At 36.9% G+C, this 23220-nt stretch overlaps 1 protein-coding gene across 5 annotated transcripts in view; it reads left to right on the forward strand.

Annotated features, from left to right (window-relative positions):
- Window positions 1-23220, forward strand: part of LOC105483539 (mitochondrial ribosomal protein S28) — a 121090-nt gene that overhangs the window by 16527 nt on the left and 81343 nt on the right. For all 5 annotated transcript variants that reach the window (XR_011606936.1, XR_011606937.1, XM_011744420.3 and 2 more), the window contains exon 2: window positions 5162-5343. Coding sequence is in view for 3 of the 5 variants with exons in the window: in XM_011744420.3 (XP_011742722.1) it covers window positions 5162-5343 (182 nt within the window). In the remaining 2 variants the exon portion in view is untranslated. The remainder of the gene's footprint in view (window positions 1-5161; window positions 5344-23220) is intronic.

Genomic DNA, 23220 nt, shown 5'->3' on the forward strand with positions numbered 1-23220 from the left:
TTATTCGATTATTTTTTAAGAGAAGAAAAAAATATATTTATTTTTGCCAGGATAATACATACCTATTACCAGATATTATGCATTTGAGGAATTTTGTGCTTGACAGAAGATTGACTGCCCTACCTCTGTTGTTTTTAGTTATTCTTCTTATTTTCAGCTTGTCTTCTCACTGCAGCCTGGCATGACTGAGCTCCATACCTTTATGGAATTCTTCAGGATAGAATAGCTTTTTTTTTTTTTTTCACAGCTTCTTCTTGCATTTCACTCTGCTTCATTAATTACCACTCTTCCACATGCTTCCTATCCACTAGAAAGTGTGCTTGTATACTTTTGTTCTCCATCTGTTCCCTTTAATATTGAGGGTTTATAATTTTTACAATTTTTAAATTTATTATTTTACCATCCTTTAATGGGATTTCAGGAGGGAGAGAGATAAATGTAAGTACCATATCACTTTGAGTCACCAATACATTTATTTCAATAAAAGAACTTTGTTGTGAGCATAACATTTATTGGTTAGTGTTAAAGAAACAGAAGTTATCATAGCACAGTTAATAGAAATGAGTCATTTTTGGAGATGCATGTTGAAATTTTTTTCTTGCTAACCAGTATGAAGTAGTTAAAGTATATATACCATTTCATTACCTTTGTTGTTATTGTTTTTTTTCTTTTTCTTTTTTTCTTTTTTTCTTTTTCTTTTTTCTTTTTTTCTTTCTTTTCTTTTTCTTCGCTTTTGTTGCCCAGGCTGGAGTGCAGTGGCGCAATCTCAGCTCACCGCAACCTCCATCTCCCGGGTTCAAACGATTCTCCTGCCTCGGCCTCCCAGGTAGCTAGGATTACAGGCATAGCGCCACCTTGCCAGGCTAATTTTGTATTTTTAGTAGAGACCGGGTTTCCCCGTGTTGGTCAGGCTGGTCTCGAATTCCGTACCTCAGGTGATCCACCTACCTCAGCCTTCCAAAGTGCTGGGATTACAGGGTGAGCCACTGTGCCCAGCTGTTGTTATTGTTTACATTAAAGGAGGTGACTGGGTCAAATGGGAGAAATGTCTCCCATTTCTATTGTGTGTTACTTTATAAAATCCTTTTTATATTTTAGAATATTTAAGAATTCCTACTACTTTATAGAGTTGGAAGAAAGTTTATAGTTATCCAGTCCTTTAATTTATAAATGAGAAAACAGATCTAGAGAAGTTAAATGACTTATTCAGGATTTTTTTAGCTGTTTATTGTCTGAGTTGGTCATAGAAGTCAGGTTTCGTAAGTATTTGTTATTCTTCTGTACTGTCTTCTTTTAAGTTTGCTATGATGTTTGTATCTATTTTCTGTCTTCGCCAGCAAATTTTATTTAAGAACTACTGTTCAGCATCCCATGTAGCTTTGAATAGCATGTATGGTACTCATGTATAACATGAGGTAGTTGGATTAGTTGATGTCTCATATTTCTTTTACCACTAGTTTCCCGATTCTAAGCTGTATATTAAATGGTCCTCATATGCATGATAGTTATATATATGCTTAATGTATATTAAAAACACAACACATGCTTGATGAATAAATGAATGAATGATTGAATACATGAAAGTGATACTGTTCCATATGTCTGTAATTCCTTTACCTTCCTCCTTTCTACCTTGACGGTCCTGTTCAACTTTGAGGCTTCCAAGGAGAAAATAGTACAGCAGAATAGCAGGAGATCTGACCTCTGTGACCAACTCTTAAAGGAAATAGTCAACTCCAAGTTAGTACCTATGACAGCTCAGTTAGTGGGCTTTATTGTAACATTTTCCAGGGTTAGGCACTGAGCCCCATGATACATATCCAGCAGTGACAGTATGCTTCCAGTCTCTGCAGTCTATGTCAGCATGAGAGGAGCTATCAATGTTAGTTTAGAGACTTTAAAACAGGACTCCCTGTAGTCAACATGGATTGTGGGAGTTGCTACATTTACTGTTTTTAGTAGTCATTTGACAAGTAAATGAGTACATTTTGGTATAAGCCCTAGAATTCAGAGATGGTTCTAGACTATGATTTTTGAAGCAAGGGTTTGTCTGATTGTTTGATGTAGCTTCTCAAAATCAATGATGCAATATCAAAAATCAAATGAAATAATGAGCTACAATTTAAAAGCAAATTCAGGTGTTAATCCAGGGTTCTTATGCTTGTGAGTGAAAATTATTTTTCACTCACTGAAAACACACTGACTTCCTTGCAAAATATAATAAAGTAAAGGCAAAAAATAATGGAAGAGAAATGTTCTACTTCCACTTGATTTTAAAGTTACCTTTAAAAAATAACTATATAAAGTTTATAATGTAATTAATATTTAACTGTAGACTTACTAAAAATCTCAAGAGAATCTTTTTAAACAGTTGAGAGCACTCAATAATTTTCTAAAACCAAGGGGAAAATACCGCTTACTATTATACTAGTCTTAGCTCAAATGTCTCTTTACAATTGATAAAGGACATTGTGTTATTTTAGGAACAGGTCTTAGTGATGGCTGAATTATCTCCAGTAAAAGTTTAACTACTGGATCTACTACTACTGCATCTTCGTGTCATCTAGTTGTTTTTTTTTTTTTTTTTTTTTTTTTTTGAGACAGAGTCTCACTCTGTTCCCCAGGCTAGAGTGCAGTGGTGCCATCTTGGCTCATTGCAACCTCCATCTCCTGGGTTCAAGCGATTCTCCTGCCTCAGGTTCCTGAGTAGCTGGGATTACAGGCACATGCCACCATGCCCGACTAATTTTTGTATTTTAGTAGAGACGGAGTTTCACCATGTTGGCCATGCTGGTTTGAACTCCTGACCTCAAGTGATCCACTCACCTTGGCCTCCCATAGTGCTGGGATTATAGGTGTGAGCCACTATGCCTAGCCCCTGTCATCTAGTTTTAATTGAACTATGGCTTCAGTTGAGTCAGCCAAAAGGAAAAAAGAAGAAGAAGAGAGGAACTCTGGTAGATATCAGCCATAAAAGTGGAGTAATGGGAAAGCAGATCATAGGGAAAGTGGGCAGGACCTGCCCTGGTTACAAGCAGAGACCCCCAAGTTGATACTGTTTGCTCTTCTCTTGAGCTCTGCTATTATCCACTGCTTTGGTGGCAGCTGCTATGGATGGAATAGTGGCTCCCAGCAAAGGATTATGTAGCTGCTCTTGTCAAGAATGGCTTACTTAGAATTACTCTTTTATGCTACCTCTAAAGGGCAAGTCAGCTGTGTCTGTGTTACCTCTGTAGGATTTGTTTTATCTTTGGCTCTGCAAGAAAGAACTTTTTTTTCAAAGTGCTTGTTTAAGGACCTTTAATGTTGTATTTTGTGGATTTATAAAACTAGTGTGATTGCTCATGGCATACATTCCTGGTTACCCTTTCAGCTGTAGTTGGTCTCTAGGCCTATTGACTTGTCTTTAGTTTAGATTGACCCTTTTGTGCTAAGGATTTTTTCCCAGTGTGTTTCAGTTCACCACACAAATTCATCATCATACCCTCCCTCTAGCACCTAAGGGACTTGGCATAAGCCAAATGTCTTGACTTTCCTTTTCCTGAAGCAGAGATCATAAACTTGTGGTTCGTGGGCCAAATTCAACACCTAGATGTGTTTTGCCAGGTTGGTAAAATGGACAACTTTTTCCCCCTGCATATAATACGTATTTAAAAATTGGAAAATTTACATTAATATGTGGATTTCTGGCTTTTCTTGGAAAATTAAAACATTAAAAATTAAAACATGGGGACTTGAATTGCAGCTGGAGCTGAGTAGTGTCTGTACCTTTTAAACTTGGGCACGTATCCTGATTATCAAGTCCTCACCTGGCCTGGCATTTGAGTTTGTAATCTTTCAAGTAGTACATGCATTAAACTTAAGTCACAAATATAGTTGTGTAGCTTTAAAAATAAATGCACTTTACTATTGAACTTTTAGTAAGTAGTTCTCCCCTGAATAACAAATGTAAAACTCATTCCAAATACAGCATGTAAGTCGTCAGCTCAAATTGTTAATATTCTTCCATGATTTGCTCTCACAGATAGAAACTTAGCTCTTCCTTTAGTTTGTACCAAATTGCACACACCACTCTATACACAAAAATGAGTAGAAGGCACAAATCTGTGTTTACGGATTTGGAAAAATGTGTTTGGAAAAAATTTTTGTAAGAAAAAAAGAATAGTCATACCTCAAGTGAATTTAATATGTAAAACGATTCCTAGAAAGTGAATAGCACAAAACAAGCTGTTTTTCTTTTGGAATTTACTTTAGGAAAAACAAAAGTATTAATAAATTCAAGTTTTTTTTAGAAAGAATTGTATATCAGGAAATCATGTTCAGACTGATCACTGTGATGAAAGGCTCTTAATTGTTTTTATCATAATGTATATTTAAATTTGTTTTAAAAGAATAGTCAGTTTCACTAAACTTGACTTAGCAGGCATTTTTTTACAGATGGTCAGTGCTAGGAATAAAGTCAATTGCTTCTTGGATGCCCTCCTCACGTGCTCATACTCTGACTACTAACCACCCCACCTCCCCCATTCTCAGAGACTTGATATACAGACACTCTTCTACTCTCCTTACCCTGCCTGGGCTCTTGAGACCTCACCCTGGACTATCACATCTCTGTCATCCTCTGCCAAGTGTAGATGTCTAATTTCTTTCTTTTTTCTTTCCTTTTTTTTTTGAGACAGAGTTTCACTCTTGTTGCCCAGGCTGGAGTGCATTGGTGCAATCTTGGCTTACTGTATGTAACCTCTGCCTCCCGGGTTCAAGTGATTCTCCTGCCTTGGCCTCCTGAGTAGCTGGGATTACAGGCATGCACCACAATGCCTAGCTAATTTTGTATTTTTAGTAGAGACAGGGTTTCTCCATGTTGGTCAGGCTGGTCTCGAACTCCAGACCTCAGGTGATCCACCCGCCTCAGCCTCCCAAAGTGCTGGGATAACAGGCGTGAGCCACTGCACTCAACCTCAATGCCTACTTTCTTTAACTCCTCTTCAGGAAGGAAAGGATGGAAGAGGAAGTTGAAGAGCATAACTGGCATTTTAAAGCAAAATTCCACAAACATTTTAAAATTATTGCTACAACAATTGACTTTAATAATATTTCTTTAAGACTTTATTATACCTTCATGTTGAGGTACATGTATATAAATATCTCTTTTCATATTTAGGGCTCTCCAAAAAATGTGGAATCCTTCGCATCTATGCTGAGACGTTCTCCTCTTATGCAGATGGGACCTGCAAAGGATAAACTGGTCATTGGACGGATCTTTCATATTGTGGAGAATGATCTTTACATAGATTTTGGTGGAAAGTTTCATTGTGTATGTAGAAGACCAGAAGTGGATGGAGAGTAAGTAGAATCATTTCCAAGTACCTTAAGAGTATTCATTAAAGTCAAGACAGCTCAAAAGTATTGTTGAATGAAAGGTATTTTTTGAAAAGACAGAAAACATATTTATTTGTCTTGATAATGCGGAAGAAAAGTCTGAAGTGCTTTAAAAATACTTGTTGGTCATGGTAGGCCAGACTCATGTCTTCTCAAAGCAGTGAAAGCAGTTGCTGGGAAGACTTGAATGTTCATCCTGATAATAAGCCATTCCACACCATAAACTTAAAACCAACTTTGTAATGCACGTTGCTTAGGCCATTTTGCCTGGAACCCTTTTTTTGTCCCTTCTCTGTTCCACGATCTCTTTCCACTTCTCCTTTCTTTTTTTTCTTTCTTTTCTTATTATTTTGCATCTATTTTTAGGATTATTTTTCCTAATAAATAGAGTTCATTCTGTTGTAGTTTATGTAGGTAAAGATATTTATGAATACAAAAAGGCACTGGAGAAGGCACTAAGGTGGGAGATCTAGGAGTGGAATATCGAGAGTCAAGGAGAGGTTGAACTAAGATTCTGAGATGGGAAACCAATAGTAAACAAGATAGAAGTGATTTTTTTCCCCATCAATTTCTGATGTGCATTTTTTAGTTTTCACTATTTTTGATATCAGGATGCATATTACAGTTGACAGTATATTAAATTAACTGGCAGTGTTTTTTTTTTTTTTTCTTAATCATATATAAAACAATAGTGAATCTAGTAACCAATGGTATTTTAGATAGGATGAATTACAGTGTTTAAGAAGTTTTTGGCATATAAAAATTGGTCATATTGTGGAAATGAAAGGCGAAGAGTCTACTCCAGACCTAGGAGAGCAATTATGAGAATTATTTGCTTTTCTCCTGAGAGCTGGCTATCTAAAGATGGCGTTGATAATTGGTCTTACCAATTTAGAGGCATAAACTTGTTCTACCTGAATCTAAATAGGGCCTGACAAACTTAACAGAATACACATTTCCTCAGATTAGTGATATATGAGTAAATATTTAACAACTAGCTGATTAAAAAAAAAGCCCCAATTTCTATAATGTAAAATACTCCCAACATGGCCAATGTCAAGTCACCAACATGATGTCACTGAATGCAGAGTTGGGAAGATGTGTGCGCAGGGCTTCTCACAAACTGATATTAGCTGGCTGCAGCACACCTCTAGCTTAGATAACCAGAGGCTGAACAGTGTTTTAACAAGATGAGTGGTATAAACCAGGTGTCAGCTGAAAGACTGTGCTCCCTGGCATGAGAGGAATGGCTCGAGCATGACTTGAATTGGTATATCAAATATCATACAAGCTTAGTTCAAAAGTAGGGAGACCCAAAGAAATTTCTAAGTAGGGTGTGTCTGTCAATCCAGATTTTAATACTGTAATCGGTATCTGTTATGTAAACGGCTACAGAAGGAATTCAATTATTGTGTCTAAAAATTTAGAAAAGCGATTGGCATATGGTAAACAAATGCTACTATTGTTATTGTTATTTTCATTGCATTGTTATTACTAAAATCCTGGTGACCTAATGATGACATCCCTCAAGAATTCCTTTTGAGGAGGGTTTATGAAGGAGGCAAGTAAGAAGATATGTGATAAAAAGTTACCCTTTAAGAGAGGTATTCTCAGCTCTTAGGTATTATACTATCACCAGAAGCTGTAGCAGATCATTTTTTCATTAGTGGAAAATATATAGTAATTATAAAATAAAGTACTGTTTTATTTTACACAAAGAAATCCTTAGTCCCCTCCTTACAATTGATCAGCTACCATGGATGCTGTCCAGTTGCAGTGCCTATCTTATTCTTACAAGCTGACCTAACGTGCAACCAGAGAATCAGGTATTGACTTTCTAAAAAGATCTATGTTATGATAACTCTGCTAAGCTATTTCTCAGCAGATATTCAACTGCTTAGTCAAGTTTATTATAAATTACAAATACCAGTCATATACTTTTTTTACATGTGAGGATGGAATTCTGTTAATCATATGTCTTTCATGGATATTTATTTCTTTGTGGATATTCTTTTGTCTGCACTGTTCTTTTTTCTCATTGAATTAAAAATTTAAAACATCACTTTTGTGATTATGTCATATTCTTGAACATAATATATTCAGAATGCCGTAGAGATCTAGAATTAAGTTGCCCAAGCTGGACTTGAACTCTTGGGCTCAAGCAATCCTCCCACCTCAGCAGGGACTTACAGGCATGTACCACCATGCTTGGCTTTTAAGTCACAGATTTTTAAGTATCAGATTTGCGATTAGTTTTCTAATGAGTAGTATAGTCTGACTTAAATTTGTTTTATGTGTAGTATAGCTTTAAATGGTTAAATACTAGCATCTATTACAACATTTATTAAATCTTAATTTTTAATTTAAAACTAAGTATATACCACATATGCACACATTCTATTATATAAATTATTTTCTTGAAACCTCCATCTCTGTTCTCCCCCCAATGAAGCAGTCATAAAAGCTTTTTGAGGGGAGAGGGGGTGGCTCAGTAATTTTGCAAGTAAATTCTCTAATCTTTGGAGCAGTGAGTATATTAGAGTCTTTTTAAATGTATTTAGGAGAGTTATATGCCTACATCTCTTTGTTCTGTAGCTATCTGTAGTAATTTCTCTATTCCTGCTTCCATGAAACCATCTGCTTAGTACTCTTACCAGAAGTACCCATTTAAACTTCAAAGGAGTCACAAAATAAATACATTCATGAATGAGGATCATCAAGAGGGAAGAGTCAAAGTGCTACAGGAGTTGATTTGTTCATTCATTCATCCGTTCACTCATTCATTCAACAAATACTTACTAGACCTCTTCAGTTAGCCAGGTACTGTTGTAAAGACTGGTAAACCAGACAGACTAGTTCTCTGCTCTCTTGAAGTGCATATGCAAATGGGGGAGGGAGGCATAGATAGTAAACAAGTACATGAATCAATTTAAAATATTGGTAATTACGGCCGGGCGCGGTGGCTCAAGCCTGTAATCCCAGCACTTTGGGAGGCCGAGACGGGCGGATCACGAGGTCAGGAGATCGAGACCATCCTGGCTAACACAGTGAAACCCCGTCTCTACCAAAAAATACAAAAAACTAGCCGGGCGAGGTGGCGGGCGCCTGTAGTCCCAGCTACTCGGGAGGCTGAGGCAGGAGAATGCGGTAGACCCGGGAGGCGGAGCTTGCAGTGAGCTGAGATCCGGCCACTGCACTCCAGCCTGGGCGACAGAGCGAGACTCCGTCTCCAAAAAAAAAAATAAATAAAAATAAAATAAAATAAAATATTGGTAATTACATAAGTAAAAATGGATAGTACGGTGACAAAGTGCCTGGTGAGTGGAAGATAACAGTAGTCAAAAAAGGCCTTCTAGTTCTAGTGCTTGACTTCTAGTTCTAGTGCTGTAAGTCTGAAATGCTACCAAAGTGCCTTTAAAAAAAAAGGTAAAAGTCAAGTCTTCAGCTGTCTCTGAAGCTCTCTTCAGCTTCCTCTTTGGTCCTACAGACTGGTAATGTTATTTCTAACTGTGCCCAATCTTCAGCCAAGGTTTAACATCAGTAGTTTGATTACTTATTTTCTCTACCTACATATCCTATGTACATACCTTTATGGCTATGCAGATAACAACTCCAGGTCTTTATCTACATACATTGTTTTTTGAGAGAAACTTTTTAACGTATCAAATTTCATGTTCTCCAGTTTTTAATCTATCATGAAATGAAGGTTTATACTCTTCACAGACTATTTATTAGATCTTCATTTGAAGATCTAATAAATAGATCTTCATGTAGAAATGCCTAGGTTCTTTCTAAAACCCTTCTCTAGGTTTCTTATAGGGATCTGTCACTTATGCTTTGAAAATATTGTTGAGAATTGTCAGGTCAGCATAATTACTGTTTTGGTTACTTATTACTCCTACTTATATCTAAAACAAAATTTGTGGGTAGGAACCGACTTTATTCAAATGTTTGCCTGTTGTCTTTATCACTGAACAAGGAAGTAATGAGATCCAGCTCAGTTGTTTCTGGTCTTTCCCTTTTTGGACCTGTGTTTAGATTATATGACTAGGTAGAACAGCTTATTGGGCTGGACACATGTTCTCTACAGTCATGCTGTCAGGCCTCTGACTGAACAGAGTCTAGGAGGCTGAATCTCCATAATGACAGAGCTTCCTGCTTTGGTACATTTTAAATCGTTATAAATAAGAGAAATACATAATCTGTTCATCATTCATCGGCCTTCCTTTTTTTTTGAGACAGAGTCTTGCTCTGTCACCAGGCTGGAATGCAGTGGTGCAATCTTGGCTCATTGCAAACTCTGCCTCCTGAGTTCAAGCGATTCTCCCACCTCAGCCTCCTGAGTAGCTGGGACTACAGGCGTGCACCACCATGCCCAGCTAATTTTTGTATTTTTAGTAGAGACGGGGTTTCACCACGTTGGCCAGGATGGTTTCAATCTCTTGACCTTGTGATCCACCTGCCTCGGCCTCCCAAAATCTGGGGATTACAGGTGTGAGCCACTGCACCCAGCCCAGCCTTCCTTTATTTTGATCCTTTTAGAGAACTATTTTCTTTTCTTCATTCAGACTTTTGTGTAGTTGAGTAATGCTACTTTAGGACAGTTTAAAGATTAATTAAATACAGTGAAAAATAACTAATTGAAATATCCAGTTTAGCCAAATGTTTTAATTTTTTATTGTTTCTTTTAATAAGTAAGTTTGGCATTTCAGACTTATAACAACTAATAGGGATCAGAAAATATTTTGATTAATGAATATTCTAATTAGCTAAATGATAGCCTCTTAAGTTCTATAACTTTTGTTTTAATGTTCATTTTTGATTATAGTTTAAAGGAACAGTTTTTAGTCTTTGTACCAAAAAACCCTAGAGTTTTGCAGAAAAGTTTAAGATATTGCTTATTGGGGATAAAGGGGCAGTTGGGCCCTACTTTCAGAGTGGCCCTACATTTATCTGTTTTATGTATTACAGCTCTGGGACAATTTTGTTTAATGTGTGTGGTGAGTATTTCTACTGTAAATAAGAAGTTTGAAAAACACTTGGAAAGGAAGAAACTAATTTTAGAAAGACATGACCTAAATAGTAACATTCAGAATCTAAGCTATAGTACTTAAGCATGAACAATAGTAATTTGATCTACTTAGAGTAAGTTGCAGAATAGGCATAAGTATATTTAAAGATTTTGAGACATGCATGGGACCTTATAATGCCAGCCTCAAAAGTTATTCTATTTTTCTTTTAAATCAGCTTATGACTTGAAGTCAGAAATCACAGATGACAAATCAGAATGACTAAGAATGGCATTAACTTCTTTGGAAGTTATCATTTAATTAACTGATTTGTCAAATCAGTTGACATCATCGTTTTCTTTTGTAAAGCCCACTGACAGATACCAACACCACATGGAACATTAGAAATTAGTAGTCCTGTACTATACCTAGGCACTTTTGTTTCTTCCAGTTGAGGTACATGTTTAGCAAAAGCTTAGTTGTGCTTCTTTTCTTTTTTTTTTTTTTTTTGAGACAGAGTCTTGCTCCATCACCCAGCCTGGAGTGCAGTGGCATGATCTCAGCTCACTGCAACTTCTGCCTCCCAGGTTCAAGCAATTCTTGTGCCTGAGCCTTCTGAGTAGCTGGAATTACAGGCGTGTGCCACCACACTCGGCTAATTTTTGTATTTTTAGTGGAGACAGGGTTTTGCCGTGTTGGCCAGGCTGGTCTCGAACTCCTGACCTCAAGTGATCTGCCCGCCTTGGCCTCCCAAAGTGCTGGGATTACAGGCGTGAGCCACCATGCCCGGCCTAGTTGTACTCATTTCAAAACGTGTTTATATTAAGAAATTTACTTGAATATTGTACAAATTAATAAAATTTGAATACAGAAAGGGTTTTTGTTCTTATGAATGCTAACTTTAATGTTTTAGAAAGACCCCACAAAGGAAAACTTTGGTTTTTTGTTTTTTTTCCCCCTGTCCCTGCTGCTTGAATCAGAAAGGAGTTTTTTGTTTTTAAGAAATTGCTATTGAATTAGATTGTGCAAGAAAACTGCAGATTGAAACAAAAATTATAAAAACGTGAAAGGTATTGCTTTCCAATTGTCTTTCTGTTCTTGTTCTACTTTCACATGACTGGCCCTGTCAGTCACAGACCTTGCAGTGTGGGTATTCTTATGTAAGGAAGAGCAGAGCTTCAGTGAATGGACCCCATACTAAGAGAGAACGCCTTGGCCCCATATTAGAATATTTGCATTAATCTGCTTTAAGTTAATATTTTTGCTGTGTACATGTATACTTTTTCTATGAGTCTTTAACCTAATTTTCCATGAAACTTTCTGTGAGTCAGAGGGCTTGTATAGTGATTTAAAAATACAGAGCACTTTTCCCATCATGGGAATTTGTGTACCCGTGTTTTTAGACATTTTTTCTTCTGTCATATTAATGCAGCTCACAATTTCACAGACTTGATTGTTTCCTTTCTATATTCCATCTGATTTCCTTCTGATAATCATAACAGCTTTTTAAAAACCTACACTGGCATTTTATGTATATTGTCTCATTTCTTCTTCACAACAAACATATAGAAAGTATATATTATCTCCATTTCCCAAATGAAGAAAATGCGTCTCTGAGCATAAATAATGTGCTGCAGTCACGCAACTAGTAATTAACAAAGCAGGGATTCAAACCTAGGGCAGTGTATGTCCAAATTTGCCTTTCACCCTGCTGTGCTGCACTCTAAATCATACAATATATAGTAACTCAAGCATCATAAAGACTTCCTAAAACAGTCTTACATATGAAGCAATTTCATGTCAGGGACCCTGAAGGCAGTGTGGCAGTGAAGCTCTGTGGAGGTCTGTTAAAAAATGATAGGTAGTCTATTATATCTTTGGTTATGGTGTCCATCGTTGCTATGTTACGAATGTTTGTGTCCCCGCAGAATTCATTTGTTGAAACATAATCACCAGTGTGATGTAGTTAGGAGGCTGGACTATTGGGAGGTACTTAGGTCAGGAGGATTCTGCCCTCATGAATGGGATTAGTAAACTGGCTAGTTAATCTATGAACCAGGTCCAGGTCTTCATGACACTAAATCTGCTTGTTCCTTGATCCTGGACTTCCAGCCTCTAGAACTGTGAGAAAGAAGTTTCTGCTGTTTATAAGGTACCCTCATTTATGGTGTTTTGTTATTCAGATCGAACAGACTAAGAAATAGTATGGTGAGTCTGAATACTGTAACCCCCAATAAGCTAATAACTAGCAGGTCTAGGCTTTGTTTTGTGATGGATCTGCATCATAATTATGGTAAGACCTCTAGTCACAGGACCTGATTAATATCAATATGCCTCATGTTATTTGGGAATGATATGTTTCAAAAAAGTTTATTGCGTAAATAATAGAAAATTGGCTATTTATACTTAATATACTTAATTTTTAATTGTTTATTGGTTCTTTTAATAAAATGTATTATATATTTTCTTTGAACCTTGTTAGACCTAAAGCAGTTGAGCCTTTTTTTGTTTTTGCTTTTGATGACCCAGGGTCACAATTATAAACATTAATTTTTGTGTTGTATCATAATAAAAATATGCAGAATTATGCTCCATAACCATATAACCCCCCAGATCTGCAGTTTTGTGTTATCTCTCCTTTACTGCTGTTATGCCCTTATCTGCTTTTTATAGCTTTCTCAGACCTCCTAATTTTCCTCTTCCAGTATGCCTATACTTGGGAGATCAGTCATCAAATTTGTTGTGCTTAAAATAAGAACAACTAGGGTTTGAGTAAGGACCTAGCAGCCTCTTCTGTAAGTAAAGTATGGGTACTTTAGTGTATGGGCTTCAACATGTATTCTGACTAAACTCCTTCTGTACAGGTCTCACTGGGCTGTGTAGCTACTTGATGTCACCAGATAACTAACTTCCTGATAAGTGAAGTGTAGCTGGGTTGGAGTTTTGCCTGTGTTGACTGTTCACTGATGCCCTTGATAAGGATTGTCACATATCAGAACAGTGTTTGTTGAACCAATCAAGGTGCCTAGTGTTTTGGACATGAACATTTATCATGGTTGAGACTTTAACACCTCCAGTAGGGGCAGTAGCAAAAATAAGGTGAAATTATTCAATCTGAAATCCTGCTTGAGATGGTACCAATTGTTATAGTGAATTTGCAAATAAATGAGTAAATTTCTTAAAACTCCTGTTAGGCCCAAAGAATTGCTTTATAGCATTGATTAGTTTGGATGCCTTAGAATGCACTGGTAAAACATTTTATCAATCTCAAGAAATAAGCTACTTATTTTATTAATTTTATTTTTAAATGAACTGGGCATGATAAGATTTTCACTGAGTCACCAAACCTTTAATGAGCTATTAACATCTATTATGTGCTACCTGTGTATTTAAGGCTAGTGACATACAGACTAATGACAATCCCTGCTTCCAGGGAGTTGATCCAGTCAGGGGGATAGAGAAGTAAACCAATAAATATAACATCATGTAAGTTCTGTTTACTGTCTTCTACAGGAATGGAGAAGGAATTGATGGTTCAATCTGCTTGTGTCAGAGAAGGCTTCCTAGAGGAACTAACAATAGAACTGGGTTGCAAAGGATGGGTAGGAGATACTACGTGCAGAAAATGAGAGTGTTTCTGGGTGAGGGAGCAGCACTTGCCCAAGTTTTAAATGAGAGAGAGAGCCTGCCTCTTCTGGGAATTCAAGTGGTTTAGTTGGCTTAAGTTTAGGAGGAGTGATGGGAGAGTGGGGAGATGACCAGGAGCCAGATTTTCAAGGAATTTACATACTGTCCTAAAAAATTGGGATTTTATTCTGAAGGTAGCAAAGAATCGTTAAAATATTGTAACAAGCAACGTGGGTCAACTTTGTGTTTCAGTGAGATCATTCTGGCAGAGGTGTGGAACATATTTCGGAAGAAAGATGTGAGAGGGAGGTTAGTAAGGAAGCCGCCAGAAAAAAATGATGAGAATGTGAATTAAATCTTAGGGTGGGGAAAGGAGACACGTTTAGCAATTTAGGAAGTAGAAGAGACAGGTCTTGGTGACTGAATAGTTGTGGTTTGTGTGTGAGAGAGAAAAGTTTTGAATAATGTTTCATTTTGGACATGAATGACTAGGTAGATAGTGAGGTGGGTTGTATGGGGGAGGTGGAGAAGGGGAATGTGTTATATTGATATGATTGCCTGCTTTAAAAACAAAAGTTAAAATGCCCAGATTTAGATCAGTTTTATTCTCCTACTTCCGTTCAAGGTCATAATACTTGTGATTAGTGTTAGTCAGGAGCATTTCTTTTTTTATAATATAGTATCTTATATATGTATATAAAATCCCTGTGGTTAAACTATGCTGTTGCTTTGGTCAAAGAGCCAAATTCTCCAAATCTTTTCATTTCATTAAGTTGTATTTTAGTTTTGATTTTTCAAGAGCTGTAAACATGTCCGTAAAATCCTCAAGTCCAGTTTTATAAGTAAAGTTCATTTACTAATGTGTTAATGAGGATTCTGTCTTTTAAAGCATTATCTCTGTGCTGACTCTCTATCATAACACACAAGATTGACAGCTCTGAAAATCGAAGGGTTTCAAAACAAGCATGATTGGCAGCTCTAAGGTAACTAGCACATGCACTGAATATTATTTGTACTTTTGTTTGACACTAAGGTGGAATAAACAAGCTAATTTCCCCATCTTTGTTTCTATTTCAGGTTGTGTGATATGTAGGGTCAGATAAAGAGTGGATGTTTCAAAAACTAAAGTTTTTAAGGTGTATTGGTGGGGAAAAGAGAAAATAAGAATTTGAATTAAGTGGGTCATTTTATTGCAGATGACATGGAACATATTTAAAAAGTATGCATGTTTTTATATAGGTTGGTGGTTTAAAATCATCTAGTTTTTCTTTAACAGATCTCTTAAGTCCTTTTTAGGATAGGAGAGCATCTGTTATATTTAGCTTTTTAATAGGAAACCTTAAAATATGTTCAAATATGATCAAATTATAAAATATGATCTTAGAGATGTTCTCAGTTCATGAAACTCATGTAATTCAGACTGAACAGCATTAGAGGGGTTTTTTCTTGTTTGGATACATGCCATAACAAAATTCTTTTGGATTGATTTGTTCTATTGGATTGATTGTTCAATTGAATTCTGTTTTAGTTGATGTGCAAAATGGATTTGCTTTATGTAGCATATTCACATATGTGTAGCTCTATCATTCCAGAGATTGTCTAAATTTACATCTCTAGGAAGTTTGCCTCATATGCCTTCTTAGGACTGTAAAGGTCAAAAGTGAATCTGGAAACTACTTTGGTGATTGCCTGTTAAGGAATGCAAGCAATTAAGTATTCTCACAAAAGCTTCGAAGGTAATATCTTAATAGGACAGAGAGGAGAAAGAATCAGGTCTGCACTCCTACGATTGGTTCAGGCTGTAGTTGTATTGACCTACAAGTGGATTTTTTAAGAATTAAAAGCTGTTTTAAAAGAAGGTCTGAGTTCTCTTTTTGTTTGTAGAATTTTGTCTTAATTTAGATTGCTACTTGATAACATCTAGAGACTCATAGGGACTTAGAATTTCAGCACATATTTTGTGATTTGTAATTCATTATAAGAACAATAATAGCTAACATTTGTTGAGTACTCTATGCTAGGTACTTCGTTAAGAGGTTTGCATGCATTATTTTCTTTAACCTTGTTATTACTCTAAGGTACTGTTAGAATTCTCATTTAAAAACACTGAAGAAACTAAGGTTTATAGAGATATTTTAAATAACCTAGCCAGGGACAGCAGCTAGTAAGTATGCAGATGTGAGGTAAAGTAGCTTCTCTACATTGTTAACCACTACTTTATGCTACTTACTCAAATTACACTTTCAGGGTATGTGTTTATAAGTGTGTGTGAGATGTGTTAATTTTATCAGCAAATATTTATTGAGTACCTTAATCATAGTGTGCTTAATGCAGGTTTTAAAAACTGTATGACATCTTCATCTTTAGGAGGAAAGATATATACATATAGCACAGTAACACAGAGGAATATATGAATAAATGACTAAATGAATGATGTGGTCAATCATCTGGCTTCTTCAAAGGAGAAGCCAGAGAAATGAAAGTTGAGATGGTTTCATAGACAAAAAAGTGCCTCCCAAAGAGATGAAACTTTAGTTAGAATACTGAAGGATAGAGGGGGAGTGTTGGGATGGATAATGAAAGGACACCTCTGGGGAAAATGGCATGAGGAGTGGCACAGAATTGAGAATAAGCTTTGTGTGACTGTTATCTATGTCTGTGTAACAAATTACTTCATAACTTAGTGGCTTAAAACAATAAACATGTATTATCTTACATAATTGCTGTGGGGCGGGAATCCAGGAATGCCTTAGCTAGATGATTCTGGCTCAAGGTCTCACATGAAGTTCAGTCAAGATATTGGCCAGGGCTGTAATCATCTAAAGACTTGACTGGGGCTGGAAGATTTGCTTCCAAGGTAGCTCACTCCTATGTCTGGCAAGTTAGTGCTGGCTATTGGCAGGAGTCCTTGGTTCCTTGGCACGTGAATCTCACCATTGATGGGCTGCATGAGTGCCCTCACAACATAGCAGCTTCCCCCATAGTAAGTGATCAGAGAGAGAGAAAGAGAGCAAGGAGGAAGTGGTGATAACTTTTATGACCTAGTCACACATTATCACTTCTGCCATATTCTGTTGGTTAAAAGTGAGTCACAAAGCCCAGCCTATACTCAAGAGAAAGGGAATTGGGCTTTGCCTTTTAGAGGGAGGTGTACAGAATTTGTATGCATTTTACGTATTTTCTGTGTGTGAACAAAGCTTAACTTTTAATACAAAAATGTAACTATAAAAACATAAAATATATGAGCAAGATTTAAGAAAATGGAAACATCTTTCTCTCCTTGCTGTTTTCAATGTTAAAAATATTTTCATCACTAATATATTGTTAGACACTACTTAAACCTAGATTTTCTGTATACTTTCAAGGTAACCTTTATTTTTTTCTTTCCTACTGTGATTCTAGGTATCTAAAATTCTTGTCTCCTTACTTATCCATACATTGAGTCAACTGCTAGCAACTTTGAGCTAGTTCAGTAAACATTTATCAAGTGACTTCTCTTTGCTAGGCCCAGTGCCAGCTTTGGCTTTAAAAGTCCACACTGCTTCTCTTTGTCTCTATGAATTCAAATCTGGCAAAAGCTCTTTTTTAAGCTGCTGACACTCCGTTTTCTTAGTTATTTCTATCTCATGCAAGAGAGCCTTGCTAATTTCAGACAAATTTCAAATTATTTTTTATTTTGGTTAATTGAATTATAGTCTATCCAGCCACCTAGTCCAAAAAGCTGAGTCAGAATAGGCTCATTTTTCTTCATTACAACCCTCCTCCTCATCCACTCAGTCACCAGCTTTCCTCTTAATTATCACTGAAATCTGTCCTTTCCTCTGTCTCTACCATTAGGGCTTTTCTCCAGCCATGGATATCTTGTACCTTGTACCTGAATTTGCCACAGTTTCTTTCTTTTCTTTTCTTTTCTTTTTTTTTGAGACGGAGTCTTGCTCTGTCGCCAGGCTGGAGTGTAATGGCATGATCTTGGCTCACTGCAACCTCCACCTCCCGGCTTCAAGCGATTCTACTGCCTCAGCCTCCCAAGTAGCTGGGACTACAGGCACGTGCCACCATGCCCAGCTAATTTTGTATTTTTTAAAGAAGAGATAGGGTTTCACCATGTTGGCCAGGATGGTCTCAATCTTCTGACCTCGTGATCTGCCTGCCTCAGCCTCCCAGAGTGCTGGGATTACAGGCGTGAGCCACCACACCTGGTTCACAGTGACTTTCTCCTAATCATTGTCTTTGTTTCCATTCTCTTTCCTCCTCTATTCTATTTTTCTTTTTCTGTGTATGCATTTGAAGTGAACACAGTGGTCAAGATTCCATGACATGGAAGTTTTAGGGAGTGGTGAAATATTTGCTTTGCTGGATAGGCTAGGATCCTTATAGATAAGTCTGAATTTCAGGGTGAAAAGTTATGACGGTAGTGTTTGGGGATTGGCATTTGTATCTGCTGACATTAGTAGTGATGTGTGAGATGGAGTGGATGCTACAAGACCAGTTCTGAGACTATTGTAATCCAGGCAGTAGGTGATTAGAGGCTGGACTAGAGTGGAAAGAGATGGGAACAGAAAACAGAAGAGCCTGTTCAGAGAAAGACTGATAGGACTTGGTAACTCATGCTAAAGGTTTCTAGCCCAGGTGACTAGAAAAATATAGATCACAGCAGTAAGGAAGGGGGGCAGAGAACTGTTCAAAGGGCAGGAGTTCTGTTTAGGACATGTTGTGGTTATTCTATCTTTATTTATTTATTTTTAAAACAGGGTCTCACTCTGTCACCCAGGCTGGAATGCAGTGGTGCAATCTCAGCTCACTGCAACATCCACCTCCTGGGCTCAAGTGATTCTTGTGCTTCAGCCTCCTGAGTAGCCAGGACTACAGGTGTCTGCCACCATGCCTGGCTAATTTTATTTGTGTGTATTTTTGGTAGAGATGGAGTTTTACCATGTTGCCCAAGCTAGTCTTGAATTCTTGAGCTCAGGTGATCCACCCACTTCGGCCTCCCAAAGTGCTGCGATTACAGGTGTGAGCCACTGTGCCCGGTCATGTTGTGATTTTTCTGTAGGCATTTGGTGACATGGGATTGGAAAGATGAGAAATTAGGCTGTGGAATAACAGTAGACCTGGAATTATTAATAGCAACTTCATATTAGGCTCTGAGTGCCTTTATCAGCAAAAACAAAACAAAACAAAATATAAAGGCAACAGCATCACTGCGGATTTATGTTTGTACCACACTGAGAGTGCCTGCCTTGAAGAAATGTTGCAGTGTTCATGTTCAGGCATCCTATTACAGAAAAAAAAGCTACATTTCTAAAAGTGAAATGCAGATGTAAAAATAACAGGATCCTTTTAGAAAAATAGTGTAACCTTGCCAGGTATATTATTCTTATTATTCAACTTCAGGACTCTAAAATTCTTTCATTCATTTCTCGTAGATTTGTTATTACTTTTCCTACTTCACTCTTAGGCATCTGTTCTTTGCTTCTACGTCCTTAGAAGATAACCTTATCTCCTTTCTTGAAATCAAGTTTGTACCTTAGTTTAAACCATATAAAGTTGCAGTTTTTAACGTCAGAATAGTTGAGTGTCTGACATTTCAATTGATTCAAGCTAATACTCCCTGGATTTCCTATTCCTTACCTTAAATTTTTTTCTGTATCATTTTTTCTAAATAGTTTGATAAGATTGGAAACATTTTAGCATGTTTCCCCTTAAAGGTATTGTACTTTTCCCATTCCCAAATTACCGTTCATTCATTAGGTTAGCCCACCAGGCTGTGCCCTCACCATTATACTTGTTGAAAGCACCCTCTTAAATTCATCAGGGACATCTAGTTTTCTGCCCAATAGCTTTTGCTTAACTGCTTTGTATTATTCAATAATATTGGCTATTCCCTTCTCAGAAATTCTCACATGCCTTTATTTTCTTGATTCTCCTTCCACTTCTCTGTTCTTTTTCAATATTCTTCTAGGAAGTGCTTTATACAATTTTAGAGGGTAAAAATGGCAGGAAGGAGATGACAGTAGTTTTTGGCATGTGCAAGGAAGTCAAGTAAGACAAGTAACAGGAAGAACATAGAGTGGAGGACAAGAGGTCTAGGTTCTAACCCTACATCTCTCAGTGTGTACAGTAGAAATTCATTTACCCGGGTGTCTGATGAACAGAATTATTCAAAAAGGCTTATTTTGGAGCTCCCTGTTTTAAAAATCAGAGCATTATAATAAAGAATACTTTTATGTGTCTATAAATGACATTTGTGTTTTTTATGTCTCCGTATCCATTTTTCTTTTATTGAATATATTAGGAATTATTTAGGTTCAAAATTGTCCTGTACTTGAAAACATGATGCTTTGTTCTTACCTTGTTTTAATTTTTAATAAAATATTTTTCCATAAATATATTACAGTTAGGTTTCTTTTTTTTTTTTTTTTTTGAGATGGAGTCTCGGTCACCCAGGCTGGAGTGTAGTGGCACGATTTTGACTCACCGCAACCTCTGCCTCCCGGGTTCAAGGGATTCTCCTGTCTCAGCTTCCTGAGCAGCTGGGATTACAGGCATCCGCCACCAGGCCCGGCTAATTTTTGTACTTTTAGTAGAGATGGAGTTTCACCATGTTGGCCAGGCTGGTCTTGAATTTCTGACCTCAAGTGATCCACCTGCCTCGGCCTCTCACAGTGCTGGGATTACAGGCATGAGCCACCACGCCCAGCCCAGAACCTTAACTTTGGACCTAAAATAGAATACTTTGTGTTCCTTTAGAAAAATGCAAATTAGATATCACATAGGTATAATTAAGTCCTTAATTAGAACTGATTGAGCATATTATAATGTTCATGTGGATTTTATGCTATTGCCTGTCATTTTTGAATTTATTAAGCAAACCAATCCTTCCTTGATGTATTTTCCTTGAAAGCATTTCTTTTATATCTACTTATAAAAATGGTAGTATCAACTCTTTGTTATGCTATACCTCTTTCAGTGTGGAAGATATGATTTGAAGTTACTTGGCTTCCAAAATATATTGCTGTAAATGTACATATTTTGAGACTCAGCATTTTTGCTAGAGTTAATCTTACCTCAAAACTTCTATTTTATTCGCCATTCTGTTTCAACTTTTATTTTACATTTTTTAAATTTACTAGAATGATAATACCTCAAATTAGTTTGAAAGTTAACAGCTGAACACAAACTCTTTAAATTTCAAAATCTATTTGAGAAACTAAATATCTTTCCTAACTGCAATTGCAAATATTTTAGTTTGCCTGTTTCCTGAATGTAATTTATTTAGAAAATTTAATTTTGAATTTAGCTTGTTTTTTAAATACTATGTCTTCAGCATGTTTTTGGTTTTGTTTTTTAAGACAGGGTCTCGCTGTGTTGCCCAGGCTGGAGTGCAGTGGTGTGATCACAGCTCACCACAACTTCCACCTCCTGGGTTCAAGCAGTTCACCCACCTTAGCCCTACAAGTAGCTGGGACTACAGGTGCTTGCCACCATGCCCAACTAATTTTTGTATTTTTTGTTGAGACGGAGTTTCACCATATTGCCCAGGCTGGTCTTGAACTCCTGAACTCAATCATTCTGCCAGCTTCGGCCTCCCAAAGTGCTGGGTTTACAGGCATGAGCCACTGCACCTGACCCAGCATGAATTTTTAAAGCTCTTTGTTTCATTTATTTCACTGAAGAGAACATCTGAAGTTTGAAGCAAAGCATTCCAAAAGTAAAGTTTAGCATATATTGATTTGTGATATGAATTCTATGTCTATTATTAGTAGTAATGGTAGTGATGATGACGATGGTGTTGATGATTGGTAGCAGCAGCAGCATCTTTCTAATGTTTTGAATTATTATGAAGTTTTCCCTCCAAAGGAATCTTGTTACTTTAAGAAAATAAACATGTGCTGCATATTTTGGAGAAAATAATTTTTAAATGTCTGGCATAGTGCTTTGCAGAGTATAAGTTCACAATAAATACTCATTGCTTACTTTTTTGATGGACAAGAGTCATCAAGGCATTTACCTATCAGTAGAGTGTTTCAATTATTGGTTGAATACACTGTTCTTAGTTCCTTTGGTGTTATAAAGGGACGAAGTTAACCTCCAGTGACGAGGCTGTAGTATTCCTGTTTCAGTGAAGAAATGAGAGCCATTTCAGTTTTAAGAAAAATAAAATCAGTGTTGAATTAAATGAGAATTTATTATTTTCTGGATTTGAAAACTATAGGGCATTTTCTACCTGTTCTTGTCTTCATAGTTGGCTATGTTATCATAATCATTATAGCCAACATTTATTAGCTGTTAAGTCTTAACTGTATTCAGTCACTTTTCTAAGCATAATACTAGTTAAGATCATGGCCTTGAAAAGATTTCTGGATTTGAATCCTGACTCTACTCCTAACTAATTGTGTGATCTTAAGCAAGTTGCTTAACTTTGGAGCCTTAATTTTCTTGTCTTTAAAGTGGTTGAAGATAGTACTTACCCCCAAAGTACTATGAAAGTACTGGTTGGTGTGAGAATTAAAGATGTCATCATTATCACAACAGCTGGCATTACTGAACCTCTTCTATGTGTCAGACAGATACTATGCTTTACATACGTCTTACTAGCATCACCCTTATATACTAGATGAGGAGGGTGATTCTCAGAATTTGTGACTTTCCAAATTATTTAGACTTGTGTCCATTGCAAATAGCAGAAAACTTGTCTACTTGTGGCTTAAAAAGAGACTTGTTTTTGTTTGTTTTTTTTTTGCATGAGAATCCTGAATGTTGGTGGCTACTGGGGTTGTTTTAGAAGCTTGACAATGCTTTATGCTTTAACATCAACATGAGGCTCGGGGCTTCTTGAGTAAGGCTGTTGATTCTACAGACCACATGTCTGTGTTTAAGGGAGGAAGAGAATGGGAAGGAAGAGAATGGGGAGGGCAAGTAGTTTTCATAAGGGTAGTTAAAAAGCAGACCTGGAATGGGTGCAGTGGCTAACACCTGTAATCCCAGCATTTTGGGAGGCTGAGGCAGGAGGATTGCTCGAGTCTGGAAGGTTGAGGCTGGAGTGAGCTGTGTTTGTGCCACTGCACTCCAGCCTGGGTGACAGAGTGAGACGCTGTTTCCCAAAAAGAAATAAATAAGTAAAAAATTTTCTTTTAAAATTTGTTTTTTATTTTTTTGTCCCTTTTACCAGGAAAACAAAAGCTGCCAGACTTCAGTTTTCATT

Source organism: Macaca nemestrina, chromosome 8, assembly GCF_043159975.1.
Source record: "Macaca nemestrina isolate mMacNem1 chromosome 8, mMacNem.hap1, whole genome shotgun sequence".
Taxonomy (NCBI): domain Eukaryota; kingdom Metazoa; phylum Chordata; class Mammalia; order Primates; family Cercopithecidae; genus Macaca; species Macaca nemestrina.